At 44.6% G+C, this 26,371-nt stretch overlaps 1 protein-coding gene across 5 annotated transcripts in view; it reads left to right on the top strand.

The window, feature by feature from the left end:
• Positions 1 to 8,788: 8,788 nt before the first annotated feature.
• Positions 8,789 to 26,371, top strand: part of LOC140897602 (uncharacterized) — a 344,323-nt gene continuing 326,740 nt past the window's right edge. For 3 of the 5 annotated variants that reach the window (XM_078848416.1, XM_078848411.1, XM_078848417.1), the window contains exons 1-2: positions 9,861 to 10,011; positions 23,302 to 23,399. In XM_078848416.1, the coding sequence (XP_078704542.1) occupies positions 23,346 to 23,399 (54 nt within the window). In that variant the 5' untranslated portion in view covers positions 9,861 to 10,011; positions 23,302 to 23,345. Of the gene's footprint in view, positions 8,995 to 9,102; positions 9,205 to 9,860; positions 10,012 to 23,301; positions 23,400 to 26,371 lie in introns of those variants that run through there. The other 2 variants (XM_078848412.1, XM_078848413.1) reach the window with 2 other exon arrangements.

The following is a 26,371-nucleotide window of genomic DNA, read 5'->3' as shown; positions in this document are numbered from 1 at the left end:
ATGGACTGTTGGTCAGACCCAGTATGGCCATTCTTATGTTCTTAAAGGTGCCAGTTGATGGCAATTGTAATTGGATGTGGGCATGGGAAAAACCCCTGGCTTGGTTCACCCGGTTGGACTTTAAATCTCAACCTGTCTTTCCTGAGAGTGTAGAAAGAATCTGGCATATAATGGGAGATACTGTAAATAACTAAGTAAAGTAATAATAACAAGGAGTCCAGTGGCACCTTGAAAACTAACAGAGCCATGTTAGTCTGTATCCACAAAAACAACAAGGAGACCGGTGGCACCTTAATAATGTAATAATAATAAGAAGAGTAGTAGTAATGTGAACTCTGAGGGTGGAATATGGCTTTCCTTTCTTTATAGGCACTAAAGCTGCCACCTCCAACCACTTATCACTTGCTCATTGTAGAAATGAGACTTAACCTCACTGATACTTAAACCACAACTACCCTGGGAGAACAGAGACGTTTCTATTTAAAATAGGGACTAGTGAAAACTGCAACATACCTAGCAACAGGTAGAAGGCCCTACGTGTGGATTACACGTTGATTGGTACATGCGTCCTGCTTAGCAAAGGCCTAAAGCAAAACTGTAGAGGTAATATCTTCAACTTAGGGAAACTTGGGCCCAGATACGAGTTTTGCACCTTGGGATCATTCAAATCAGGGCAGTGAGTGTATTTGTCTCCACCTCCCATGCAGAACAGAAATCTTGTGTTCATGTCCTCTATGTTCCCGGCACCATATTTCCAAGCGCTGTGCAAAGCCGTGAGTCAGATACTAGAGTCAACACACAGGCAACTGCAACAGCCCGTGTTCTTCACAATAGCACCTTGGATATTAGAATATGATTACTGAGAGGGGGAATGTTACCTGGGGGAGGTGAGCGATACCTGATTCTCTTCAACATGTTTCATGGGATCTTTAACTTCCACTGGATTCTGGCAGAAGAGGCCTCAAATAAAGTATACCACAGTGTTTTAAAAGCAGGAACTCTGAAACAGCTGCCATGATTGTAGTCAGGCCAGAAACTGCAATGGAACCTGGCTGTGGTGGTAGTTAACTATAAAGACACAGTAGCAGGCAAGCTACTGATATTTTGGATTGGATTGAGCTGGAGAGGAGATATTTGTGCCCCCAAATCATTAGCCAGGATAAGTTACTGGGGCAGAACTCTTAACCAAGAAGATGCAAAAAGAGGCCTTTAGAGGGAAACTCAGGGAAGGCATATGCGTGAATTTTCAAGGCTTTGATGGGGACACGGAGGAGATGGATGGAAAAGATGAGATCCTTACAAGAGTTAGAAATTCAATATGACCTTGTGAGTGGGTGCATAAACCCCAGACAGTTTATGGAGGTGGAAAGGGTTATGATCCTTCCTTGGATTAAGAGAAGGAAACTCCCCTTTTCACCCATAGTATTACCTCAACTGTGAGGAGTGGAGGCCAGTTGCCCCAGGTGAAACTATTTGAGGAAGCTTAGCAAGGAGGAAATGTGCTGGGATGGGTAATTAAGTTACCCTGCATATATGCAAAGAAGAGCCAGGGAATTTTTCTTTTTCTGCATGATATATTTTAAATATATATATATATATATATATATATAAAAAACATCCAGCTTTCAGTTTTTTGTGGGGGAAAAAAAGAAGAAACAAAAAATTTAGGGGGAGAGGGGTGGGTTGGTGAAATTTCTCAGTTTCTGAGTTCTGAGTCGGGTTTTTTGGTATGTTTGTTAGCTTGTTTTAACAATAAAAACAATGGAAAACTGACCAAAATGAAAACTTTTCACAATTTTGTTTATTTTTGTTTAAAAAAACAAATTAAGAATTTTTTTAAAGGTAACCAATTCTAATTGAATTCCCTTTAAAGGCTGTGACTAAGGGTCCCATCTACACTATACAGTATTTGTGGCCTCTTAGGTCAGGAGCAGGGAACAGGACTCATAGGGGCTGGAACGGGCCTGGGAGTAGATAGGAACCCCAGGACTCTCATTTCCAGGCTGGAGCTGGCTGTCTCACCACCACCCCCACCGAGTCTCAGTATCTCCCCTTACTCCCCCTCCTATTCCTCTGCCCCTATTTGCAGAGAGTTTCCTCCCCCCAATTTTCATAAGAGTGGAAGAAGGAGCAGAAAAAGCCCAGTAGTTCAAGGTGGTTCTGCTCCCTTCTGCCTCATTACGAACAGTGGATCAGTCTGCTTTCTGCCCCTTTGGCCCTGGGGAAGGGGAAAGGGGGTGAAGAATCTCTGGAGCAGCACCTTCCCTTCAGGCCTAGGAAGTGGGCGAAGAAGCCCATGCTGCAGCTGTCCCCAGCCCCAGGTCTGGGTGCGGGGACTGGAGAGCCCTGGAGTTGCAAAAGGAGCAGAGGTGCTCTGGGGACAGAATTGGGGTAGAATGGATGTGGGGGATGGGCATGTCTGGGGCTGAGAAGGATGAATTAATTTGGATTTTTGGCTTCAGGGAGAAGTGGAAACTTGGCACTGTTAGGCAGCATTTTATACCCATCGGTGTGGTTCAATCTTTGTTCCAGTGAGCACTCCTGCACCCTCTAAATGTGGGAGAGTTGGCAATACGGTCATGCCACACACATGCACTGGAGGTGGACAGGAGTGTGTGTCAGAAATCAGGAGACAGACCATATCACACACTAAAACCTTTTCTGTTTTATGATTTTTTTAAATACAATTTTAGGGCCAAACTCCATGATTGCTTGGGGTCTGACTGGTGATGTTCAAACTTTAGGGGCTGGCAGTACTGGCAGCTACAGCCTGGTGTGGATTGCACCCTGCTGACCAGAGGCCCACCTTCCAAAATGGAGCATCCCCTACCCTAACCTAACAATAACAACTACTCCACACTGCCTGGGAGGAGGCCTAAGAGGCAGATAGACTGAAGGGTCAGGAACCCCAGGGAGGGAGAAGTTCTTATGGACTTTGATAGAGATACTTGGGGTGGATAGAGCTGTTGGGGGACAGATTTGGGAGTGACGGGTTTTGAGATACCTCAGGAATAGTTGGTTTTATGCTGAAGGGACAGAAGTAGCTAAGACTCAGGGGAGAGTTAAAGGACAAGCAGAGAGAAGGAAAAGGTCACAGACAAAGGGAGCCAAAAGGTATACACTAAGTGTTGGCTTCCTAGTTCAGGGCCCATTGGCAGGGCTTCCAAGAGATGGTGGATTTGAGAGGGGCTGTGGTCCAGAGACAACAAAGAGCATCTGTTGGAGCCACTGTATGTTTTGGACTCTTGCTTACTCTGGAAGTGTGGAGTTTTCCTCGTTTAGCCAGAGGGTTACATTTAAGCTGCCCCCACTCGCTATGGAGAAACGGGCTGCCCTGGCGATGGACATACTGGGTTATTAATAGTGTCTAAACAATTTCACAGAATCCTGCAAATTGGCGATAGAAAAGACTTGTTAGCTCCATTCCCTGTCTAATGCAGAATTTCTCCTCTTCACGTATTAGCACAGCATGCTGTCTAGTGGCATGTCCAGTCCACTTTTAAGATTTAAACAGGGGGGCTTACATACGTTTTTTTGATATTCATCCTTAATATCCCCCCCACTTTAGTTTTTCCCTTTACTTCATATTACACCACTTTATTACCCTCCCCCCAACTGCTCTTTTGCTTTCTCGGTGTTTATATACTGTGATCATATTCCCTTTAGTTGCTGTCATTTAGCCAAGCTGTTCATATTTAATAAAAAATATGTTGCACATAGAGACTTTAATCCAAAGGTCTCAAAGTGCTTTATGCCTCATAACACAGCTGTGAGGTTGGGGTTGGGTAATCCTTGTTCTGCTGCCCAGGATACTGAGGGAAGAGAGAGAAAGTGATTTGTCCAAAGGCATATAACGAATCTGTGATAGAAACAAGAACAGATCCAAGGCAACCTGGCTCCTACTCTACTCTAACCATTAGACCACACTCCTTTAGTTTTAATCTTTCTTCATAAGTCCTAGGACCACAGGAATTTTCATACAGGATCAGACCAGTGCTCCCTCAAGTCAAGTATTTTCTTTCTGATTGTTGTCAGTATAAGATGCTTCAGAAGATGATTCAAGGATCCCCATATAACCTGCCCACAGGGAGACGTTTCTTCCTAACCCCAGGCAGTTACTGGGTAAAATATGATTGTTTGTATCCCTTACATTAGATAAGTTTAAAAATAATTGAACTGTGGATGTTTTCATTATATAGAACAGTCTAGTTGGGTTTTATACTCCTCCTAATTTCTTGGCCTCACTAATATCTTGTGGCAGTGAGTTTCACTGGGCAATTATGCATTATGTTTTTTTAAAGTATTTTCACAGTTTTAATTTGTTGCCTTTCAACTTCATTGACTGCCCCATTGCTCTTATATTCTGAGAAAGGGTAAATAGAGAAATAGGTCTGGCACTCCTATCCCAATCATTATTTTGTGTATCTCTTTCATATTGCCCTTAATTTGTTTCCTCTCTGAACTAAAATAGTCACCATCTTTCAATCGTCTATATAGGCTTTTCTTCTACTGTGTTCATCACTGTAATGTCTGAGCACCTTCCAGTAGTGAATTAAACAACATGACTAATATCTGTCACACGCGGTTCATTCTCTCTCTCCTCCTCTCTCTAAGGAGATAACTGTGTGTGCACCGGAGGGTTTTATTTTGGTAGGGCTTGTTTTTAGGTATTTTTAGAATGTACATGCTGCTCTGTGTGTGTCAGGGCTTGTTTACACTTACAGCACTGCAGCACTTAGTGAAGATGCTACCTCAGCCAATGGGAGAGCTTCTCCTGTTGGCGTACATACTCCGCCTCCTCGAGAGGCAGTAGCTATGTCAGTGTGAGAAGCCCTCCTGTCAACTTAGCGCTGTCTACACCAGATGTTCGGTCAGTATCACAGGCGCTGACTTTCCAGAGTGCCAGGAGGTGCTGGACCCCAGCTCTGCCCCAGACCCTGCCCCCAATCCACCCTTTCCCGCCCCTACCTCTCCCCGCTCAGTTCCGACCCCTCCTCCAAGCTTGCCGCGTCCTCGCTCCTGCCCGCTTCCTCCCAGCCTCCTGCATACCACAAAACAGGCAGGGGTGGAGGAGGCTCTGATCCATGGGAGGCACTGGGGAGGGGCAGCTGGGGGGCTGCTGGTAGGTGCTCAGCACCCACCATTTTTTCCTTGTGGGTGCTCCAGCCCCAAAGCACCCACAGAGTTGGCGCCTATGGTCAGTATAACTGATTTTCCACATCCCTGAGTGACGTAGTTATACCAGCATAAGTTTGTAGTGCTTTGAGAAAGCAGGTCGAGGAAGTGCATCTTGAACCTGGAGTGGAAGGTAAAGTTTCTCTTTTCTGGAAGCCTCCCCATACCTCTAATAACTTTCTTTGCCTATCTCTGGGTCTCTTCTATTTCTGAACTATCTCTTTCAAGACATTAACCACAACTTTTACTCCTTGAAGTGGAAAACTTTTGAAAATAAGAGCTCTTGCAAGGAATGTTTAGAAGGCAAGCCTTTGTTGTTTGCAAAGCGACTTGGCAGTCTTTTTCTGTGTCCCAGTATAAAATCCAAAATTAACAGGAGGATTGATACAATAATAAGGACAGTCACTTAGACAGGGTGGCATTTTTATTTTTAATGTGAATACATTTAATAAAAAAACTTAAAATGTGTTGAAGAAATAGACATTAAATGATGTTGTTTTATAACACCTGATGAGTGAGTGTTAGAGAGGAAACAGTGTGAAAACTAGCACATCATGAGCAATAGCAACAGACAAAGCCACAACTGCTAGCCACAACTGCAGTGCTTTGCACCCCCATTCTCCCTCTATAGCAATTTCAGTGCAACAGAGAAGAAAGAGGTTTGAAGACAGTTTTTAAATTATGGCATAAATGAGAAGGAGGAGGAGGAGGAGGAGGAGGATAGCATTCTGGGGAGTTGAGGTCCAAGAGGAGAAGCAAAATAGTTAGGAACAGCACTGGAGGCATGAATAGTATAGAAACGATTATGAGAAGCTGGTACTAGTAAGGTGTGACGAAGAAAGAGACCTGTTTAGGAAAATAGTGCTGAAAGTAAAGCCAGGGATGAGCTGCCAATATTTAAACAGGGATTCCCACAACATGTGTCCATCCCCTGTCATGCTCCACCCTCTGCCTTGCCCTCTGAGGGCTTGTCTACCCAGAGACTTAGTGCTCAGCAAACCAGATGGTGAATCTACAGCTCACTAGCTAGCCACGCATTAACTAGCCATGTGGACTCTGCTACTGTGCACAAAAATGTCCCTAGTGTGCTTTGACTGCTGTAGATTTACACCTTGGCTTGCCACACGCTAAGTCTCTGTGTACACAAGCCCTGATAAATGTTTATCGGGGTGCTGCAGAAGCCACATACCTTTCAACCTGACAAGGTGTAAATTTGGGACACACTGTGATGGAAAGCCAGGATGAGGGGACACAAGTTATTCACTAAGAAAGCCTAAAATAATGAGGGATTCCCTCCTTTGGCATAAATGACTCTCTAACCACTCTTCCATGGTTCGTTTGTTCTAATGTAAATAATCCTCAGCAACGAAAGTGAGGGGATGCCAAATTTATGTGGGACCTTGCTAACTCTGGGACTTAAATGAGTGAGGTCCCTCAAAACTGGGGATACTTGAGAGATTTATGTGTAGGGGAATGGTCTGGGAAGAATTTATTTCCTAGTTTAAAATGCCAGCACTACTTCATAGCCAAGGAGGCAAGAGCACTTGAAGTACAAGGGCCACCGCCTGGAATTGTCTCTGAAAAACCTATGAAGTATTTTGCATAGCACATTGTTTGCTGGTGATGATATTGTCAGGGGAGGGGTTTGAGAGAAAAGACTGTGAACCTTGAGGGTTCAGCTGACTCTGGCAGGGGTAATCCAGATGTGTGGCTCTCCTCTGGAGAGAGGGACCCTAGTGGACTTCTCCAGCATGTCAACGTGTATAAGGCTGTGGCAACACCTGTTGTCAGCGATGGCTCCATTTTCTAGGGAAATTACAAATAGCGCTTGGGTGAGAAATTTAACATGGGAGAACAAGAGATTGAGAGAGGCAGAGTGAGGAGAAGACTGGTGAGATGTGCGAGCTGCGGGGAAAAAGAGCTAGGTGGGCTGTATAATCTTGAGCAGTCTACAGGGGCAACTCAAGTCAACAGCCCTTCATGGAATCATGGTGCTGTGGAGTGAATATGCCAAGCTTTCACCTCTGGAGACCCAAGTTCAAAACTTCCTTCCAAACAAATTGAGGGGGTGGGGTTAGGACTGGATTAGCAGGGGATGCAGTGGGCTCAGTGTTGACGTGCATTGGCAGAATCGGAGTGGGGACAGTGTTGGTGTAGCAGGACAGGTTTGGAGTTAGTTCACTGGCAATATCCAGAGGGTTGTGCTACTGGAATGACTTTGGGTATAGTATTTTGGGACTGAGTGTGCACTGCTAGGGTTGTGTGCATCAGGGAGCTCCATCTCATGCCTTATGCTGGCCAGTGCAATTCAGCCTCAGCAATACGTTCACTCACACTTGAGCAAAAAATGTTTTTCTCTGCAAGTCCCAGCCACCCATTGTGATAGGTCAGCCCTTCTGTTCCTCTGATCAGCAGCATGCGAGCAGGAGGGTGGAGAATATACATTGATGTTATACTCTGAGCTTTGATTCTTCTTCTTTGTAATGGTTTAATATTTTGGCTTAGTAAACAATCTGCATATGCAAAACAAAACCTTACAACCCTCCCCAACACTGGCTGGCTCCGTTGAGCTCATCTCATTAACTTCCTGAGAGCAAAACCCTTTTGAACAGCCATTTCAGAATGTGTGAAATTGATTTCATATCCATCCTTCTCAGTGAAAGAAGATGGCGGCACAGAGCTGTGGGCTGTATGAACTCCTCTCCCCCCCTCCCCCCTCTTGCTTTAGTTTTTGAGAGATCCTATTCCCACAGCTCATCTCCATGGTACAAAACAGATGGCTTTCAGTCTCACTGATGCTGTGTCTGGTGCCTGCAGGTTAGCCACACTGACTTAACACACTGTCTCCACTCCGTACCTTCTGGTGAGAAAACAATAGGAGACAAATTTATAACTGCCCCTCCTCAGGTCATTTGCATAGTGCAAATTCCCCCACTACCTCTCATCCTCACCCCCCGCCCACAAATGTCTTCATGTAATTAATTAATACAGCATTCATCAGGGCTTAATTCACGTTCCTGTAGTACACCAGGATGGCAGGAAAAGGCAGGGGGGACCCTACCGAGGGGGACAGTAGTACACTCCAGCTTCTCCGTTCTATCGGTAGAACTTAATTAGTCCCCATGATAATATCTGATCATTTCCTGCAGCCTTTGGATCACATGGTTCAAAAATTTTTTAGTGCACCCTAGTGTATAGCCCATTCCAAACAAACACCGCAGCATCTTTCCCTTAAGAGTCAGTGCACGGGTTTTGCTTTTGGATTTTTTGCAGGGGGTCGGCTAGGGGGAATGTATGGAGAGGCAGGACAATCTGTTGTAACAAAGCCCCCTTTTTCTTTCCAACTTTAAACCCACAGTGTTGAGCCTGGTGAGGAAAAGAAGCAAAATAGCCTGCTGCTGCCTCCTTAGATACAGTCTGTCTCTGGGGTTTGACATTGGAAATGGGCAAGGTATGTGGAGTGCCGGAGCTAAAACTGTGTCAGGCTGTAAAGAGTCCAGTATATTCATTTTTGCTCATAGCTGTTACTACTGGTATTGCAGGCTTGCTATTCTTTTTTCCTTTTTAAACATGACCTGCTTTCACATGCAGTACCTCCTATATTGCAAATTCTTACTGCCTTTGCCCTGAAGGGGACCACAGCTGGAAATCCAGCGAAGGTTGGGGGAGGGCGAGCGGGCCCGCGCTTTTATTTTTTGACTCTGGCAAAAGAGCAAACTGGGGGAAAAAAAAAACAACAGAAAATTTAACCGATGTGGCAATTTTAGGAGGCGAGCATAACTTCTCAAGGACCTTCTGCAAAGGCATCCAATCTGGAAGGTAATTTCCTGCTGGTTAATTAGCATTGGTTTACAGAGCGCATTGGAATTTAAACGTGGTTTTTCTAATTTTTTTTTAAGCTTTAAAAGGAAAAAAAAAACCCCCAAAACAACAATGTATGCCGGCAGTCCATTCCTTGGCAGCATACAAACGAGGTGGGGGCAGAGGCTTGTAAGTACGGACGTGAATGCCAGTCGCTAACGCAAAAGGGTATGTCTTTTATTTGCACGTTGTCTTTGGAGAGAGACTCACGACTCTCCTCCCCTTAAAACAAAACAGTCCCCCTTTGCTTTAAACATTTTGTGCGGTCAGCAACTGCGAAATTCAGATTGTCTGGATACCACATTTAAAATAAAATAAATAAAGGGGGTGGTAGATGGGAGAGAGAGGGCGAGGGAGAATGGGGCAGAGGGGAAAAAAAAACAAAAGCGGAAAATATACTGCCTGGCATGCCGAGGTGTTCAGCGGTGGATCAGGCGCCTTGCCAAGTGTGCACACAATAAGCAGTTGTAGTATGCACAGTGCCCTTGTCTTCACTAATGGCAGCTGCAAAATAAAAAGTCTTGAGCATTGATTACGATGGAGGGCAATGGGTTGGGGGGGGAAACGGGCGGGGGTGTGGGGATGCGGAAGTATAGACAGGCAGGTTTGCGTGTCTCCCTCTCTCTGCCCCACTGTTTCCCTTCGATCCAAAATGGCTGGCGATGTTCCCTGACACACACACACACACACCTCTATTCCCCCCCCCCATTTTCTTCTCTCTCTTTCTCTCGTCCTCCCCCCTCGCTCTTTTCAAGGATCTTGGTGTTAATGCTGTAGGTCTTTAGCTTGAATGCAAAGGCTGTTTTCTGTCAGTTCGGCACACCAGCCTGTGAGATGCCATCTCGCTCACATTCTTCCCAACGCTAGACAGAACTGAGGAATCTGAAAGGCATTATTGGTGCTCCGGCAGCCTGACGCACCCTGTGCACTTGACTCGCTCGATTTGCATATGCAATGCAGCCATACTTAATGAGTGTGAGTAATTATGCCAATCAGAGGGTTGGTTTGTGTGGGGCGGTATTTTTCCCCCTTCCTCCCCTCTTTATCCCCGGCCTGCAGCATTGAAACTTAGCTACCTCTTTGGTGGTGGACTTAGGAGCGAAGGGGGAGGGAAAAAAAGGGGGTCAGTTGGCACAGCAACTGTTGTTAAGGGAGAATAGGAGGCTTTCTTAGATACAGTAGCAGCTGCCAGCCAGAATAGCAAATACGAGAGACTTGGCAACACTCCAGCTTCCTGGAGGGTTTCAGAGGGATGGTATATTTGTGGGTAAGACTAGCTAATTAATCTTCCGGCAGGGAACAATGTAATATCAGACAATTACAAAGACAGAATGAAATGACAATAGTTGGAAGGCTGGCATATGAATTTCTCAAAGGGTCCATTCCTCAGCCCACTGCTGTATACTTTATATGTGGGGAAAGCATTGACTGCACTTGCGTTTTTGTCTGAATTGAATTATATCCATGTAAGGGAGAGGCTGGGGGGAGGGCGGGAAACTAGACTTGACTGCGTAAAGGTTTTCAGGAGAGAAAGGGAGAATTGTTCAAATTGAAATGGGTCCCCACTCCACACGCCATACTCAGGAGGCAAAAAATGTGTTGTCAGCAACCCCATAGGTTTGTGGGTTTGGGTTTTGTTCCCCCCATGCCCATCCCTTCGGTTGTCCTGTGATGATGCCATGGTGTGAAACAGAGTTGCCATTTTGGGGGGAAATGGCTGGCTGGCTGGCTGGGCTGAGGCAGTAAAGCCTCCCTCAAAGCCCCACTAGTTGTTGGAAGTTATTGGGGAAACACACCTACTAGCCCAGTGGCAGTAATTGCCAATAATTAGCTGTGATAACTGTTACCTGTAGTTGGGATGCTGTGATGAATAGGTCAGCACAAGTCACATGTCAGAGGCTCCCCATCTGTTTATTTGCAGTGGGGAAAGTATTAAGAAAGTTTTATTTATCCTGGAGCTTAGGAAAACATCAGCGGGAGTTCACGGTCTCTCCAGTATTTGCATGAGAAACCACTCCCTCCCCATCCTCCCTTTTTCAGGGCTTTACAGCTAAGCTATTGAATCTCCCTCCAGGCACTGCGCTCCCACAATAAAACTTAACGCAAATGGGTCTCTATATAGGAATGATTAAAAATGAAATAAAAACAAAATTGGTCAAATTCTGTAAATAAAATATGTATTTCTGCGGCTAAGGCTGAGCTTTGTCAAGTGATGGCTTCATAATGTGGCCTTTGCCATGTGTCTGGCACAATGGGGGATGCTTTGCAAAACTGCCCCTTAGCAACTCATCCAATACAACACAGAAGAGAAAAAGCTTGTTGGATCTAAACCTCCTTGGATCCTCCCTCCTCTGTGAGAGAGCTGTTTGTTTGGTGCCTGTGTACAAAAGGTCAGATGTCACAGGCAAGGCTTTTTAAAAACCCTTACGAATTTCTGCACACCTGTGATAGGGAAGCGGCTCTCAGGAAACCTTTCTCAACTGCCTGGGTATAGACAGGGGGATCTGTGAGTGCCAATTGTCACTAAAGTTATTGGATTTAAGGTATTGTAAAATAAGGGGAAATTTTAAAAAAATGGCATGGTTATTTTTTAAGGTAAACTAATAATGAAAAATGTTTGATTTACAACCCTGGGGCCCAGTTCTCCAGGCTGCAGGATACTTGTCTCTCCTTTTGGTGGCAGGGGAATAGGGTCTCTGGCAATAGTTCTCTGTTTATCGACAGATACCTCGCAATCTGTAGCAAGGCAAGTCTCTCTTCACGCCACTCCCTGATGCCCTGCTCTAGAGAGAATACCTTGAGAGTGAAAAGCAAGTTCAGACTCCACACATTACATTTTCATTCCTTATCATGTCACCTGAAGACCACCACCAAAGGTGCTGTTGGTGGATTTTGTAATGTGGACATTTGTCCACCAGCAGTGAGGTAGAGACCTTCAGAGACAGTGGAAACTGTTGCTGCCTTGGTTTCATTGGGACTTTCTCAACAGTGACTCCCCCAAAAGCCTCTTGGGTCAGTTTCTTATAAGGGTGAGTAGCTTTTTGTACGATTTCAACAATGAAAAGGAAATTGTGAAGCCAACATTCTCTATGAGCACAGGTTCCCTGATGAGCTGCAGGGTATGCAGTCTAAAAGCTTCTCCATGACAGACCTACTTGCTCTGGGACAGCTCTGAGGCCTTCAGCTCCAATCCATGAAACTGAAGTCATAGAGCTGTGAAGAAAGGATCCAGATTACTGAAGGGGGAACCTGAGAAGGTGCCATTCACATCATATTTTGTATTTATACAGATCCTTTCCTCTGAGGATCTGAGAGTTTTTTCATCAGAGAGTATTATTCCCATTTTACAGATAGGGAAATGGAAGGCCTGAAGGGTTAAGTGAGCCCTGCCCAGCCCCCCAAGACTATGCAGTAACTCAGTGGCAGATCTGGGAAAGAGTGGTTATATCTCACTAGAAGTTTATACCGTACCTGTCACCAGGGTAGTTGAGCCCAAGTCTTCTGACTCCCAGTCCTCTGCTCTAGCTCTTATACCTCTTAATCCTGACCTGCCCATTGGAAGCTCAACCAAATCCATTGGCACTGCATATTTGGACCTGGAACTCTTGCAAGATCAGCCTTTTCAGAAGATGGGCAGACGACCATCCCAGCTTCTGTGTAGGTGCAAAATACCTCAGCCATCCTTTCTCAGGAATCTGATGCTTTTACTTCAGGGCCCTAGCTGGAACCAGGAAGTGAAGAGGGAGAAGAAAGCAAAAGGAATCTGATCACTTTGATATTCAACAAAAGGGTCCATTTGGGTTTGGTTTGAATCTTGGGCAAAGGTTTGTGATGGTCTGTACTTTATCCAAACTATTCACCATTCCTGATAGTGGATTTTGTACCCTTTGAGTCCTACATACCAACTGACTATTTTCTGGCTTTTCTCTGTCTTCAGTTATGTGTATATCAATCTTGTTGATACCAGTGGATCTGGACTTGACTTTCTGAGGGCAGAATTTTCACTTTTATGTTTACAGTAGAGCGGTTTAAAACAAAAGCGTGCATGAAATTCTACAGAAACGGCTGTAAATTCACAGGTGTCTTTCGTTTAACTGCAGGTTTGTGCTTTCTGAATTTTCTATGGATATTGTGATAGGGTCGAGCCAGATGGCTACAGGAGAGTAATAGAAGGCAGATATATAAGCCCCAGGCTAAGTAGGTCCCTTTTCCCTGGGTAAGGTAACAGGGAAGGTTCCAGAACAATCAGGAACCTTCTGGAGACAATTAAGACAGGCTGATTAGAACACCTGCAGCCAATCAAGAAGCTGCTAGAATCAATTAAGGCAGGCTAATCAGGGCACCTGGGTTTTAAAAAGGAGCTCACTTCAGTTTGTGGTGTGCATGTGAAGAGCTGGGAGCAAGAGGCACAAGGAGCTGAGAATGAGAACGCGGACTGTTGGAGGACTGAGGAGTACAAGCATTATCAGACACCAGGAGGAAGGTCCTATGGTGAGGATAAAGAAGGTGTTGGGAGGAGGCCATGGGGAAGTAGCCGAGGGAGTTGTAGCTGTCGCACAGCTGTTCCAGGAGGCACTCGAGACAGCTGCATTCCACAGGGCCCTGGGCTGGAACCCGGAGTAGAGGGTGGGCCCGGGTTCCCCCCAAATCCTCCCAACTCCTGGTCAGACACAGGAGGAGTCGACCTGGCCTGTGAATTCAGAAAAACGGCCAAGCTGAGGGCTGCTGTGAAGCTCCAAGGCGAGCAAATCTGCCAATAAGCGCAAGGTAGAGCAGGAACTTTGTCACAGTATATATTTTTAAATGGAAAAAATCCATGCTTTCGTTCCTATAGCTAGGAAGATGAAATGGGTGATTAGGAATGTACATTTTCCTCTTGCCACTGAAATGTAAGAGAATTGGTACTCTGCCAAGTGGGGCATGGTGGCTAGGAAAGGGTTAACAGCACCCTAAATGCCTCCCATTCCTGGGGGGAGTGCACCTGTGCATTGTTGAACATCCCCTGTTTACCACAGGGTGCCTTCCTTTCATGCCGAGCCTCTTCAAGTCAACCACTTGAGTTAGGAAATGTAATTTGTAATAAATCTGTATTACAGTTCTGCATTACTGTACAAGTAAATCTGCTTCAGTGGTTGTAAAAATTAATTCCTTATCCTAAACATTATTATATAGCTTTTAAAATGAATTGACTGTAGTTGGTATCTTAGTATGTGCCATTATTGGTAATTAGTGTAACAAAATAATGTTGCTGTAATATTTCCTTCCTGCCCCTCCCTCCTTTAGGAGCCGTTTCCTATTAGACAATCAGAATTGCAAATGTGATGCTTGCATGCAAACCTCTTGCTTTGGTTTTTGTGTTGGAAGATAATCCCGCTTGTTCTGCATCTTGGATTGCTGTTTTGCCAATAAGTTTTTGATTATGAATAAGCTTCACAGTCACGGTGCTTCAAGGCCCAGTGTCTCAAGATGCTGATCATTCTTCTGCACTTGGATTCTGTTCAGCAGAAGCTGAGGTTGCTTAGACCTCCTGGACCTAGTCCGTACTTTGGGTAGCACCTTTCCTACAAAGCGGATCTCAACAGGCTTTACCGTGATACATCATACAGGCATATTTTGGGCAGACTCATCACCTTCAAAAATTGAGCTTTCTTTAAAAGTTTCCATCTCTTCTGATGGTGAAGTTATGCAGGGTACTCTTTTCAGCCTGCTGGCAGACAGCCTGAATAGCTCAGGGAGTTGTGATCCGATAAGAATGGGGTGTTAACTCTGAAACCTAATGGCACATTGAATGTCACTATTTCTAACTATTTCCCTGCTGATCACTTTTGCTGAACCATCCAGCTGCTCAGACAGAACTTTTTCTCTCCATAGTCTGACCACCAGTTAAACAATGTAAGTGGGAAGCATATGGTATAAATAGAACCACATTCCATATATTCTCTTTATAACAATGTTTTACATATTTGAAGACTTTTATGTCCCCCTTCACCCTTCTTTTCTCTAGACTAAATATGTGAATTATTTCAGTCTTTCCTCAAGAGGTTTAGAACACCTGAACTATAATAATTTGTGGTGTTCGCTTCTGGATTCTCTCCAATTTGTTCACATCTATCTTAAAGTGTGATTCTCAACGTCTTCTCATGGATGGCTACCAAAATGACATGTAGTGGGCAGCTTTGTAGGATTAGCCAGGAAATCGGTTACATTTTCTCCTTCATGTTGGTTTCTTAAGTGAAATTTTTCTTTCTTAGCTAAGGAATTTTGGGAGGAGAACATAGCGCTTTTTAAACACTTGGATCAAATCATCAGAGTCCAAATCACTGGGATCTTGAGGGACATTCTAAGCCTTTCAGGATGCAAATATCTCTCTTTTTCCAACCACAGTGAGGCATTTTATTTTATTTTGCTACGTGCCTTAGGTACAGGGTGGATGACCCCTGTAAATAAAGTAGGTCCATCTCCTTTATGCCAGGACAGCTGCTCCTGTCCATTTGGACAATTAAGAGCATAGGGGAGCAGCTGAAGCCTATAAAGGACTAGGGAGAATCAGAGACAGGGGGAGGCCTGGTGAATCAGAGTTGCCTGAGAGGGAGTCAGAGCAGATGAGAGCGGCCAGAGACTGTATGTTTGGGACCTGGGAGAAAGCTGAAGGTAGGAGAACAGCAAGTGGGTTTGTTGGCTAATATCCCCAAGCCTGAGAGCTAGGGGCAGAGGGCTGGAGAAGGCTAAAGGCAGGAGAAGCTGCAGAGGGAGATTCCTGCTGGCTCTAAGTCAGATAGCCAGAGCCAGGGAAGGCTGAAGGCAGGGGACCAGCAGAGGAGCTTATCTTCTACTGTCTCTGGGGCTGGAGGGCTGGACTCAGAGGAACCAGGAGAGGGCCAGGGGGAGGGAGAGCTGTTCCCCTGGTAAAGATGATCTGCCAGCGAACAGGCTGTGGGGGTTCCCACTGGGAAGAGTGGGATTATGTTCCAGTAGGAGGGGCTGGTACAAGAACAGTGGGGGCCTGCCAGAGCATCTGGACAGGGTCAAAGGCACTAGTGTGTGATATATGGAGTCTTATGAGATGAAACACCAGGTGAGCTTAATGACTGTTTGCACTGGAGTGAGAAGTGAACTGTGTGTGTTTGGAACTTACATTTTGGACCATTTGCACCATGTTTTATAATAAACCATCCCCAAGGACAGTGTTATTGTGTCAAGAGAGCTTACGTGGAATTACTGGGGACGAATTTTTGTCTGAAACAACGTTTCCAGAAAGGTCTTTTGCCTCTTTGGCATTTTCTGATGGAAAAATTGTTCTGTCAGAAAATTTCCAACCACACCTTCTTCTACATGACACATCCAACCCTGCTAGGTTTCCGAGTAGCAGCCGTGTTAGTCTGTATTTGCAAATAGAAAAGGAGGACTTGTGGCACCTTAGGTTCCATTCTTGCTTTTGGGCTCCAGGCCAGTTCCAGCTACAATGCTATCAACTGACAAATCTTTTGATCTCTGACATATGGAATATTCCAGACCTTAAAGGTTCCATTTGTATACATGGTCACCACAAGCTTTAATGTTCCATACACCACTGTAGATGCTTTTGTCTGGAATTCAAACACAGAAATCCCTCCAGTGGGCCACTATGTGAGTATGCCATTAACAAAGATATACAACTCCTGGGGTTAAAATAGGACTTCACCATTGTCCACAGTCAGTTTCTGAAGTGGTAAAGCCTGAAAGAAGTGAGAAAAAAATTCTAACATAGTGGTGATACATCTGCACTACAGTATAATAATAATAATTAATAATCATAATACCTAGCTTTTTATAAAGCACTTTTTATCCTTCGATCTCATACTGCTATACAAATGAGGTAAGCATAAATATAGGATCTGTTAGGTGCGCATGGTGTAAGAATGAGCTCTGAGTTAATGTCTTCTGTTATAGTGCAGCCCAGAGGAACGTGTCTTTCGAATTATCTTTTCCCACGTGCTCTTGCAGTAGAAGAGTTAAATTGGGGTGAATTCTCTCTGTGACAGTGACCATTGTGTACTGGCTAAGGCAAGGGGAAGATGATTATTGTAACTTGTTTCCTGCTTTTCTGAGTTAAGGAGATGTGTCCCAAGTTTGTTTGTTTGGGTTTTGTTTTTGTTTTTGTTTTTTTTTTTTTGGTAGGAATATACCAAAGTAACAGATGTTACAAGAAACTTTAGATCACATTTGGATAATTTATTGAATTACTTGAAAAAACTTGAATTTTTAAAGTACTTTTTTATTTTTTGTCTCTGGTTGTATGAAAGGTCAGACTTTTTACAACTGCTGTATAAAGGACAGAAAGATGTTTACATTTTATATATATTTTTGTGAGAAATCTATGTGATAACTGGCTCATTTTGCTTATTTAGACTTTGTAATTATGTATTTAAAACAGGGGTTTTCAAATTTTGTTTCCTTTGTGGGCCATTTCTTAAGATCATGATTTACCTTGTGGCACAGCTTCATTCACAGCCTCCTGACCCTAATTCCAGACCTTCCTTGTGGCACCTACAAGGCTAGGAAGAAGTAGTAATCCCACAATATTCTGAAGACAGAATACAAATATATTATCTTTATGGGTTGCGTATGGCTGCCTGGTTGCATCAGTCCCCACATCTTTTTGCATCAGTGCTACTTATCTCCTTTCCTTGATCAGTCCTGAATCACTTTCTCTCTGCAGCAGGCTCCTACTGCTGTTAGGAACTTTGCAAAGAGAAACCAACTGGGATTAATCATTTTCCACATCAACCTCCTTGAAAACATAAACCTGCTTGCCATCCAGCTCACAGCTTGTTGCAGAGGGGAGACTGACTTACCTTGCTCATGCTATGTTTGTTTGCTCTAGCCTTTTTTTGCTGAAAAATTTCTCACTGTCACTGAAGCAGTTCAGACCTCACAGGTGGCTAGTAGCAGTGGGAGCCCTAGTGTAGACAAGATTCCAAGCAGCTGCCAGCATTTTAAACCATTGTGTCAGCTAACCTAGTCAAAGTGGGTCTACCTGACCCAGTGTTAAAAACATCAGCATCCACAATACTACTCCACTAGCATTCACAACCATTTCTGCTACCACTGGTGTTGGTAACCGTGGGAAATTTTTCAGGAGAAAAAGCCGACAGTATATTTTTTATCAATTAGGCACGTTTATCTGAATTCCCCCCCCCCCCCGCCCACACACACATGCTTGCTCATGACTGTACCACAAAGGGTACACTATTCATAGTTCAAGTTTCAGAATTCTCCTCTTGTTTCACGGTGGTTGTCAGTTCTCTCCCCTTTCCCCTCCCAACATAGAATCATAGAAATGTAGGGCTGGAAGGAACCTCGAGAAGTCAAGTCCAGCCCTCTGCGCTGTGGCAGGACCAAGTAAACCTAGACCATCCCTGACGGGTGATTTTTCTTCCAACTTATTTTTAAAAGCTTCCAATGATGCAGACTCCATGACCTTCCTTGGAAGTCTATTCGAGAGCTTAACTACCCTTATAGTTAGAAAGTTTTTCCTAATATTTAACCTAAATCTCCCTTGAGGCTGATTAAGCCCATTACTTCTAGTCCCTTCATTGCACATGGAAAACAATTGTTCGCTGACCTATTTATAACAGCTCGTACCTTAGAGGAAGACTGTGATTGTGTCGCCTCACTCTTTTTTCTCAAGACTAAACATGCCCAGGTTGTTTTTTTGTTTGTTTGTTTGTTTTTTTTTTCCCCAACCTTTCCTTATAGGTCAAGTTTTCTAACCTTTTGTCATTTTTGTTGCTGTCCTCTGAACTCTTTCCACTTTGTCTACATCCTTCCTAAATTGTGGTGCCCAGAACTGGACACAGTACTCCAGCTGGGGCCTCAGCTGGGCCAAGGAAAGAGGGAGAGTTACCTCCTGTGTCTTACATACACCACTCCTGTTAATGCACCCCAGCATCATATTAGCCTTTTTCCAGCTGCATCATATTCAGTCTGTGGTCCACTATAACTCCCAGATCCTTTTCAGCAGTACTACCACCTAGCCAGTTATTCCCAATTTTGTAGTTATGTGTTTGATTTTTCCTTCCTAAATGAAGTACTTTATACTTGTCGCTATTGAATTTCATCTTATTGAATTCACACCAATTTAGTAAGGTCATTTTGAATTTTAAACCTGTCTTCCAAAGTGCTTGTAACCCCTCCCAGCTTGGTCTCATCTACAGATTTTATAAGCATACTCTCTACTCCATTATTCAAGTCATTAATGAAAATATTGAATAGTATGAGACCTGGGATTGACTCCTACCAACTCCACTAAATACACTCTGTTAACTGGACAGAAAGCCATTTATAACTACTCTTTGAGCATGGTCTTGCAACCAGTTGTGCACCCACCTTATAATAAATTCTTCTAGACCACATTTCCCTAGTTTGTTTAGAGTATGTCATGTGGAACTGTGCCAAAAGCCTTACCAAAATCAAGGTATATCACGTCAACTGCTTTCTCCCATCCACTAGGTCAGTAATCCTATCAAAAAAGGAAATTAAGTTGGTTTGGCATGAATTGTTCTTATAACCCTATTATCCTCTAGGTGCTTACAAACTGACTGTTTAAGAATTTGCTCCAGTATCTTTCCAGATTTTGAAGTTAGGCTGACTGGTCTATTGCATCACGTGAAGTAAGAAAGGCTGACAAGTTTTCTGAAAACTTCCAGTAATATGAAAGATCACCTTGCAGCTGAGTTGAAAGATGGAAAATTTCAGTCCAAAGGAAGGATTTTATTTTAAAGAAAGTATCAGAGGGGTAGCCATGTTAGTCTGAATCTGTAAAAGCGGCAAAGAGTCCTGTGACACCTTATAGACTAACAGACGCATTGGAGCATAAGTTTTCGTGGGTGAATACCCACTTTGTCGGATGCATGTAGAGGAAATTTCCAGAGGCAGGTATAAATATGCAAGCAAGAATCAGGCTAGGGATAATGAGGTTAGTTCAAGCAGGGAGGATGAGGCCCTCTTCTAGCCGTTGAACTAACCTCGTTATCCCTAGCCTGATTCTTGCTTGCATATTTATACCTGCCTCTGGAAATTTCCACTACATGCATCCGACGAAGTGGGTATTCACCCACGAAAGCTTATGCTCCAATATGTGTGTTAGTCTATAAGGTGCCACAGGACTCTTTGTTTATTTTAAAGAAAGTTATGAGTGAATGAGAATGGGGTTTATCCCAGGAACTGTCCTGTAATCAAAATTGTACTATTCATTATACGTCAAGAAGGGGAAGAATGGCCTTGTGGGTAAGGCCCTGGAATGAAACGCAGGAGATCTGAGTTCAATTCTTCACTCTGTGTGGCTGCCTTAGTGACTTTGGGCAAGTCACTTCTCTCCACGTTGAGTCCCATCTGTAAATGAGTGTAATACCACTTCTTTTTTGTATCTTGTCTGTGTAGGTTGTAAGCTCCCTGGAGCAGGGACTGCCTCTAGCTATGTGCTAGGCCCTGTAGGTGCACAATCTTGTGTGGGGCCCCTAAGTGCTACTGACTTACAAATAGTAAGTTATCCAATGTAAACTATTTTGTACTGACTGATGCACGTAAAGTGTAGTTGCCTTGGTCAGTTTCGCAATGGCAGCATGTGGTTAAAAGCCCTGCATGAACAAATGCACAATTTACAATCATGCTTCAAAGATACTACAACAGGTCCAAGAAAGGTCACATAAAGGGAGCCTGGGTGGGATCTGGGGACATTCTGAAGAACACAATTCACCCTTAATTTAATAGAATGGTCCATTCGATAGAGAATATATTGTAAAGTTCTCTCAGGTTGGATGGCTTCCAGTTGTGCCTGGCCTTTGAAGTGCTGATTAGCTGGGCTGGGAACACGCTGATAAAAAGTTAATTTCTATTTGCTGTTGCTTTGTAATCGGATGAACACGAAAGCAATTAAATATTAAAACATACAAACAAATAACGAAGTCACTGTAATTAGCCAAAGTTTGATCACTGTCATATTTATTTAGGAGGAGATGATACGTCTCAGCAGGTGACATTTTAAATACCCTTGGCCACTTTGGTGGTGTCTTCAGAGAATGCTGAATAATATACAGAGGATTTAATTAAACCCCATTGTAAATCATCTGTGATGACAAGGCAGTGACAGCCACATGTTGAAAAGAGAATTAGGCCTCAGCAAGAGATATTAATTAACTATTTTCCATAGGGTTCAACCTAGACTTCTTGCTCTGAGGTTTGAGTTTATGTGAAAGGGGGCTTGTTTGTTGCTGAGGGTGTTTGCTTATCTTTATAAAAAGTTTAATTCAATTTCGATGTAATCCCTAGAACACTACCTTTCTTCCTAGGATTTAACAGCCCTTTAAAAATGTGAGCATGTGTTGTTATCCCCATCTGACAGCTGGGGATAACTGAGGCACAGAGCAGTGATGTGACTAGTCAGTGGCAAATCTGGGCACTGAATCCAGTTCACCTGAGTCCCATCCCAGCATGTAGAAGATGCTTCTGCAGAAGAGACTGTACTGAGGGCTTTCACAAATTGGAGGCAAGGGATTTATTTTTCATTACCCATTGGTGGATATTTTGAGAGAGGAAACTTTGTGGGCACTGAGGTCTGCTACTCACCAGCTGTGTCTGAAATTCATGGGAGTCTGAGATCTTTATTGTGTCAATGGACACTAGGAAAGAAGCTCATCTGTTTGTGTTATAAATGAAGGAATCCTTTGGAAATGCTGGTGTGTTGCTTTGTGCCTTAAAATAAAAGGAAAGAGAAAGGAACCTCATAGGATTTTCTCAGCTTCGTTAGTGTAAGCAAAACTGAAGGTTTGTTTGCCTGTATGTAGTGTCGTCCAAACCTCATTGGGCTAGAGATTTCATACTAACAGGCTTTCTCATGGTACTTCTGTCACTTCTGTCATAAAGTGCAGAGGCTCCCCTAATTCTGCCAAACAAATGAAGTTAACCAAACTCTTTTTAATACCAAAGACTTCCATTTGGTTTGAGTAGGGGGTTAATTTTTTCTGCTGGTCCTTTTCCCAACTAGTTGTACCCTGCTTTTTAAGTACATTTTAGCAGACTCCTAGACAGTGGTTAAAAGTTTCCTGCACTCTTGAGGTTATGGGGAAAAATCATTGAGTGAGCCTGTGGGGCTGTCTAGTAAAAATAGCCAGTGTTGGTCAAAGGACTGCCAAAACAAGAAGTGGGTGTCAAGATTTCAGGGGATGAAAGAGTCAAAGCCTAAGATGCCTGTGTTGGGAAAGAGGGACAAAGGGGAGCTATGGGAAAGCCATATGAAATAATGAATGGTATGGAGTTTGCCAGTCAGGTACTCCTGTTTGCCTTTGCCCATAAAATAAGAATGAAGGGGCAAGTAAAAATTAAACGGCAACAAACATATAAAAAGAAACAATTTTTTACACATCATATGATTAATCTATGCAACTTGCTGCTGCAGGGTTTTATTGTGATTATAAAGCCAAATACCTTTGAAAGAGTTAAAAACAAGATTACACATTTATACAAATAACATTAGCACCTACTGTTAGAGAAGAGTGAAATGGAAAATTATTAGGGCTACCAATTCTCATGCAGCAAGGCATATACTGATCACTAGTTGGCCTTAGGAATCAATTTCACTCTGTAGCATAGTGTTGCACAATGAGGTATATTATGGGGGTTTTGCACCATCCTCTGAAACATCTGGCATTAGCCACCAGCACCCGGGACAGGAAACCAGATTAGAATGGGCTGTTCTCCTATGAAAACAGATAAGCTGGGCATTTTTACCATGACTCTAGCTGAGTCTTATGCATGTGAACGTTCCTCTACCCAGAGTGCTACTTAGGTGATAACGTACAATGCAGCAATGAATGGCTTTTGTGAGCGGTTACACACCTGAGAGCAGATGAGTGGGCTCCAGTGCCGGGAACCGTATTTCTACTATGACAACGTAGAAGGAGGTGGGGGACCGAAGGCCCTGATTCAGCAAAATACTGAGGCATGCGCTTAATCTTAAACGTATGAATAGTGCCGCTGATGACATTTTAATTACTCGTGTGATTAGTGTTAGGGATATGGTTAAGAATCTCGAAGAATTGGGGCATAGGTGAAAAATTGTTCATGGGCAGGGCTCATGAGTGCAAGACAGAGAGTGACCTGGGTGGGGAAAGGAGTTATGGGACTGGACACACACATGATATGCCTGTCAGTGCAGTTTGTGAGAATCGTAGCTGTATTTTCCCTTCCTGTCAAACCAAACCAACTCCCTCCTTTCTTTCCTCCCAGGGGCACCACTGAACTTCAGAGGCCATCAGAGAGAATGAGTCTGAATGGCACTGTGTGGAAAGATCAGCACAGAAGCGTCTGTAGTCCTTCCCGGTCAGGTAAGGCGATCGGTTATCTTGGATTGCCGCACACAGGTCTCCAGCGCTACTTTTGCTGCTGGATGGTGTGATTTGCTCAAGTGACTTTGCATTCCAAGGGACTCATTCTCCTCTCACTCCCACCCATGTACACACTGGAGGGGAAAAGTCGTACTATGCCTACACCTCGCAGGGCTGTAAATGTAATTGTATCCGCTCAAGAATGGGACTTGGATGCCACTGTGGACAGCTCAATGAAGACTTCTGTTCAATGTATGGCTGTGGTCTGAAATGCAGATATGATGCCAGCATGAATAAGGAGTGGGAAGGAGACTAATAAGGAAAAATTATAATGCTATTCTATAAATCAGCCTTGTCTGGAATACCGTGTGAAGTACAAATCACTCCATTTCAAAAGAGATATTGCAGACTTAGAGGGGATTCAGAGGGGGTGACCAGAATGACTAGGGGCCTGGAAAAACTCTCCTCTGAAGGGAAATTGGAAAAGATTGGGATTAGATTAGAAAGGAGACCAATAAGAGGGGATGTGACACAAGTGTATAAAAATAATGAATGATACAGAGGAGGTATCCTGAAGCTTCTGTTCTTTTGGTCTCATAACAAGAACAAGGGAACATTAAATGAAATTAAAAGATGTCAAAACTTAAAACTGATAAAAGGAAATAATTTCATGTTGTGTGAAAAAGCAAAATGTGGAACTCATTGCCACAAGATGATGTTGAGGCCAAGAACTTAAAAGATTCAAAGAAGGTTTGGACGCTTTAGATGGATAATAAGAATATCCAGCATTGTTATAGTCATTGTTAACAGGGAAAAAAAAGTACTGGAAGGGAGTTTAAGCCCTGAAATGAGAGGCTTTAACTAGTTTTTAACTATTGGGGTTTAGGATGAGGCTTGCATCGGGGCACATTACTTCACATCAGCCCACCATGGACTTCTTGTGTCTTCTCCTGAAGCTCCTGGCATGGTTAAAGACAGGACACTGGTCTAGATGGACCAGTATGACAATCCTTATATTTCTGTGTTGATTGAAGTTCAATGGAGTTAGACCAGTGTAATCATGCTATGAAGGAGAGAAGAATCATGCACTATAATTAAGGCTACGTTTTAATTATGGGTTTTAGTAAAAGTCACGGACAGGTCATGGGTAGTAAACAAAAATTCACGGCCTGTGACCTGTCCATGACTTTTACTAAAAACTTTGGACGGGAGGCCCATGATAGTGTTGGGGGTGGGGGTGAGGGAGAGAGCTGGGTCACGGCGCATGGCCCGGGCCACCACTGGTGCTGGGGAGGACAGGCCGCAATGCACGGCCCAGGACCCCTGCTGGTGTTGGGGGGAGGCTTTGGGGGGGCTGGTCGGGGTTCCCTACCCTGCTTCATGTCCCTGCAGCTCCTTTGCAGCAGAGGGGCCAGGGTCCCCCATGTGCTGCTCCTGCCACAAGTGCTGGCTGCTGCAGCTCCCATTGGCCGGGAACCACAGTCCCCCCTGGTCCCTCTACCAGCTAGGAGCTGCAGGGCCATGCCAGTGGGAGCCCCCGTCCCCGAGGTAAGCACCCCCAACACCTTCCAACCCCCTGCACCTAGCCCTGAGCCCCCTCCCACACACCCAAACCGCTGCTGCTGCAGAAATCCCGGAGGTCACGGAAAGTCACAGAATCCATGACCTCTGTGACAGGCTCGCAGCCTTACCGATGATAATATCCCAGTAAATAGATAGAGGTGTGTGTGTGTGTTGATCCTGTGAGATGCTACGCTCCCATAAATCTTGTTGAGGCCATGGGGCGGTGTGGTAGCTTGGTGTTGCTCACAGAATGTGGACAGTGTACCCTGAAACCTTGGGGGTGTGTCTTGTTGGGGGCCTGTCTGCACTGGCTGCCTGCCCTATACCTGCTGCTTCCCCACAAGTTCCACACAGACCTGAACCCAGCTGCAATGTCCAACAGTTATACCCTGTCCCACATGTTGTAGCCTGCTCTGTTCACAGTTCCCTGGCAATTTCTCCTGCATTCAGCTTCCCTGCTGTTCCTGGCGTAACATGCCGCTGCTGCCTCTTCATGGCCCAAATTACTTCCTTAACTGCCTTAAACCGCGAGACAATCCTTCCTGTTCCTTCTGTGCCCTGCTTCATTCACTACACACTTTACAACTTCTGCCTCAAATGGGGCAAGCAGGGCCGTCCCTAGAGGGGTGCAGCACCTGGTGCGGAGTTTCTAATCTGCCGGGGGGTGCTCCCCCTCCCCCGGCTCCACCCAGGCCCTGCCCCCACTCCACCCCTTCCCACAAGGCTCTGCCCCCACCCCACCTCTTCCCGCCCCCACCCCGCTTCTTCCCCGCCCAGTTCCGCCCCTCCCCTGAGCGCGCCGCTCCCTCATTCCTCTCCTCTGTCCCCCAGCGCCTCTTGATTCCACAAAACATCAGATCCGCGAAGAGGGTGGGGGAGGCGCTGATTGGCGGGGTCTGCCAGTGTGCAGGAGGTGCTAGGGAGAGAGGGATGTTCTGGTAAGGGGGCTCCTCCTTGCCCCCTCGCCTACCACTTGCCTGCCCATTCGCCTCCTCACCCCGCTCACTTGCCCACCCACCTCACCTCCACACCTGAAATGTGGGGCCCCCTAAAGCGCGGGGCCTGGGGCAGTCGCCCCGATTCACCGTACTCAAGGGACAACTCTGGAGGCAAGAGTCCTATACAGAAGTGCCTCCTTTGCTTCACAGCCCTGATTCACTGACTGAGCAACGTCCATCCTGTGTATGGAATGGGGTAGGCGTCCTGTGGAAAAAAATGGCACGTGATCATGAATTTAAAGATTGTATTGTACAAGGGGCTGAATTTAGATTGCTTGGACAATCTTATTTCCTCCATTTCTAAACTTTTGAGTGTTTGACTTTACAACCTTAATGGTCTTTTAACATAGTGTTTTGGATATAATCTATGGATAAAGTGCCAGTAGATGGTGCTCAAGAAGATATAGCATA

This window comes from Lepidochelys kempii, chromosome 14 (genome assembly GCF_965140285.1).
Source record: "Lepidochelys kempii isolate rLepKem1 chromosome 14, rLepKem1.hap1, whole genome shotgun sequence".
NCBI lineage: Eukaryota > Metazoa > Chordata > Testudines > Cheloniidae > Lepidochelys > Lepidochelys kempii.
This window is presented reverse-complemented; position numbering and strand designations above follow the sequence as displayed.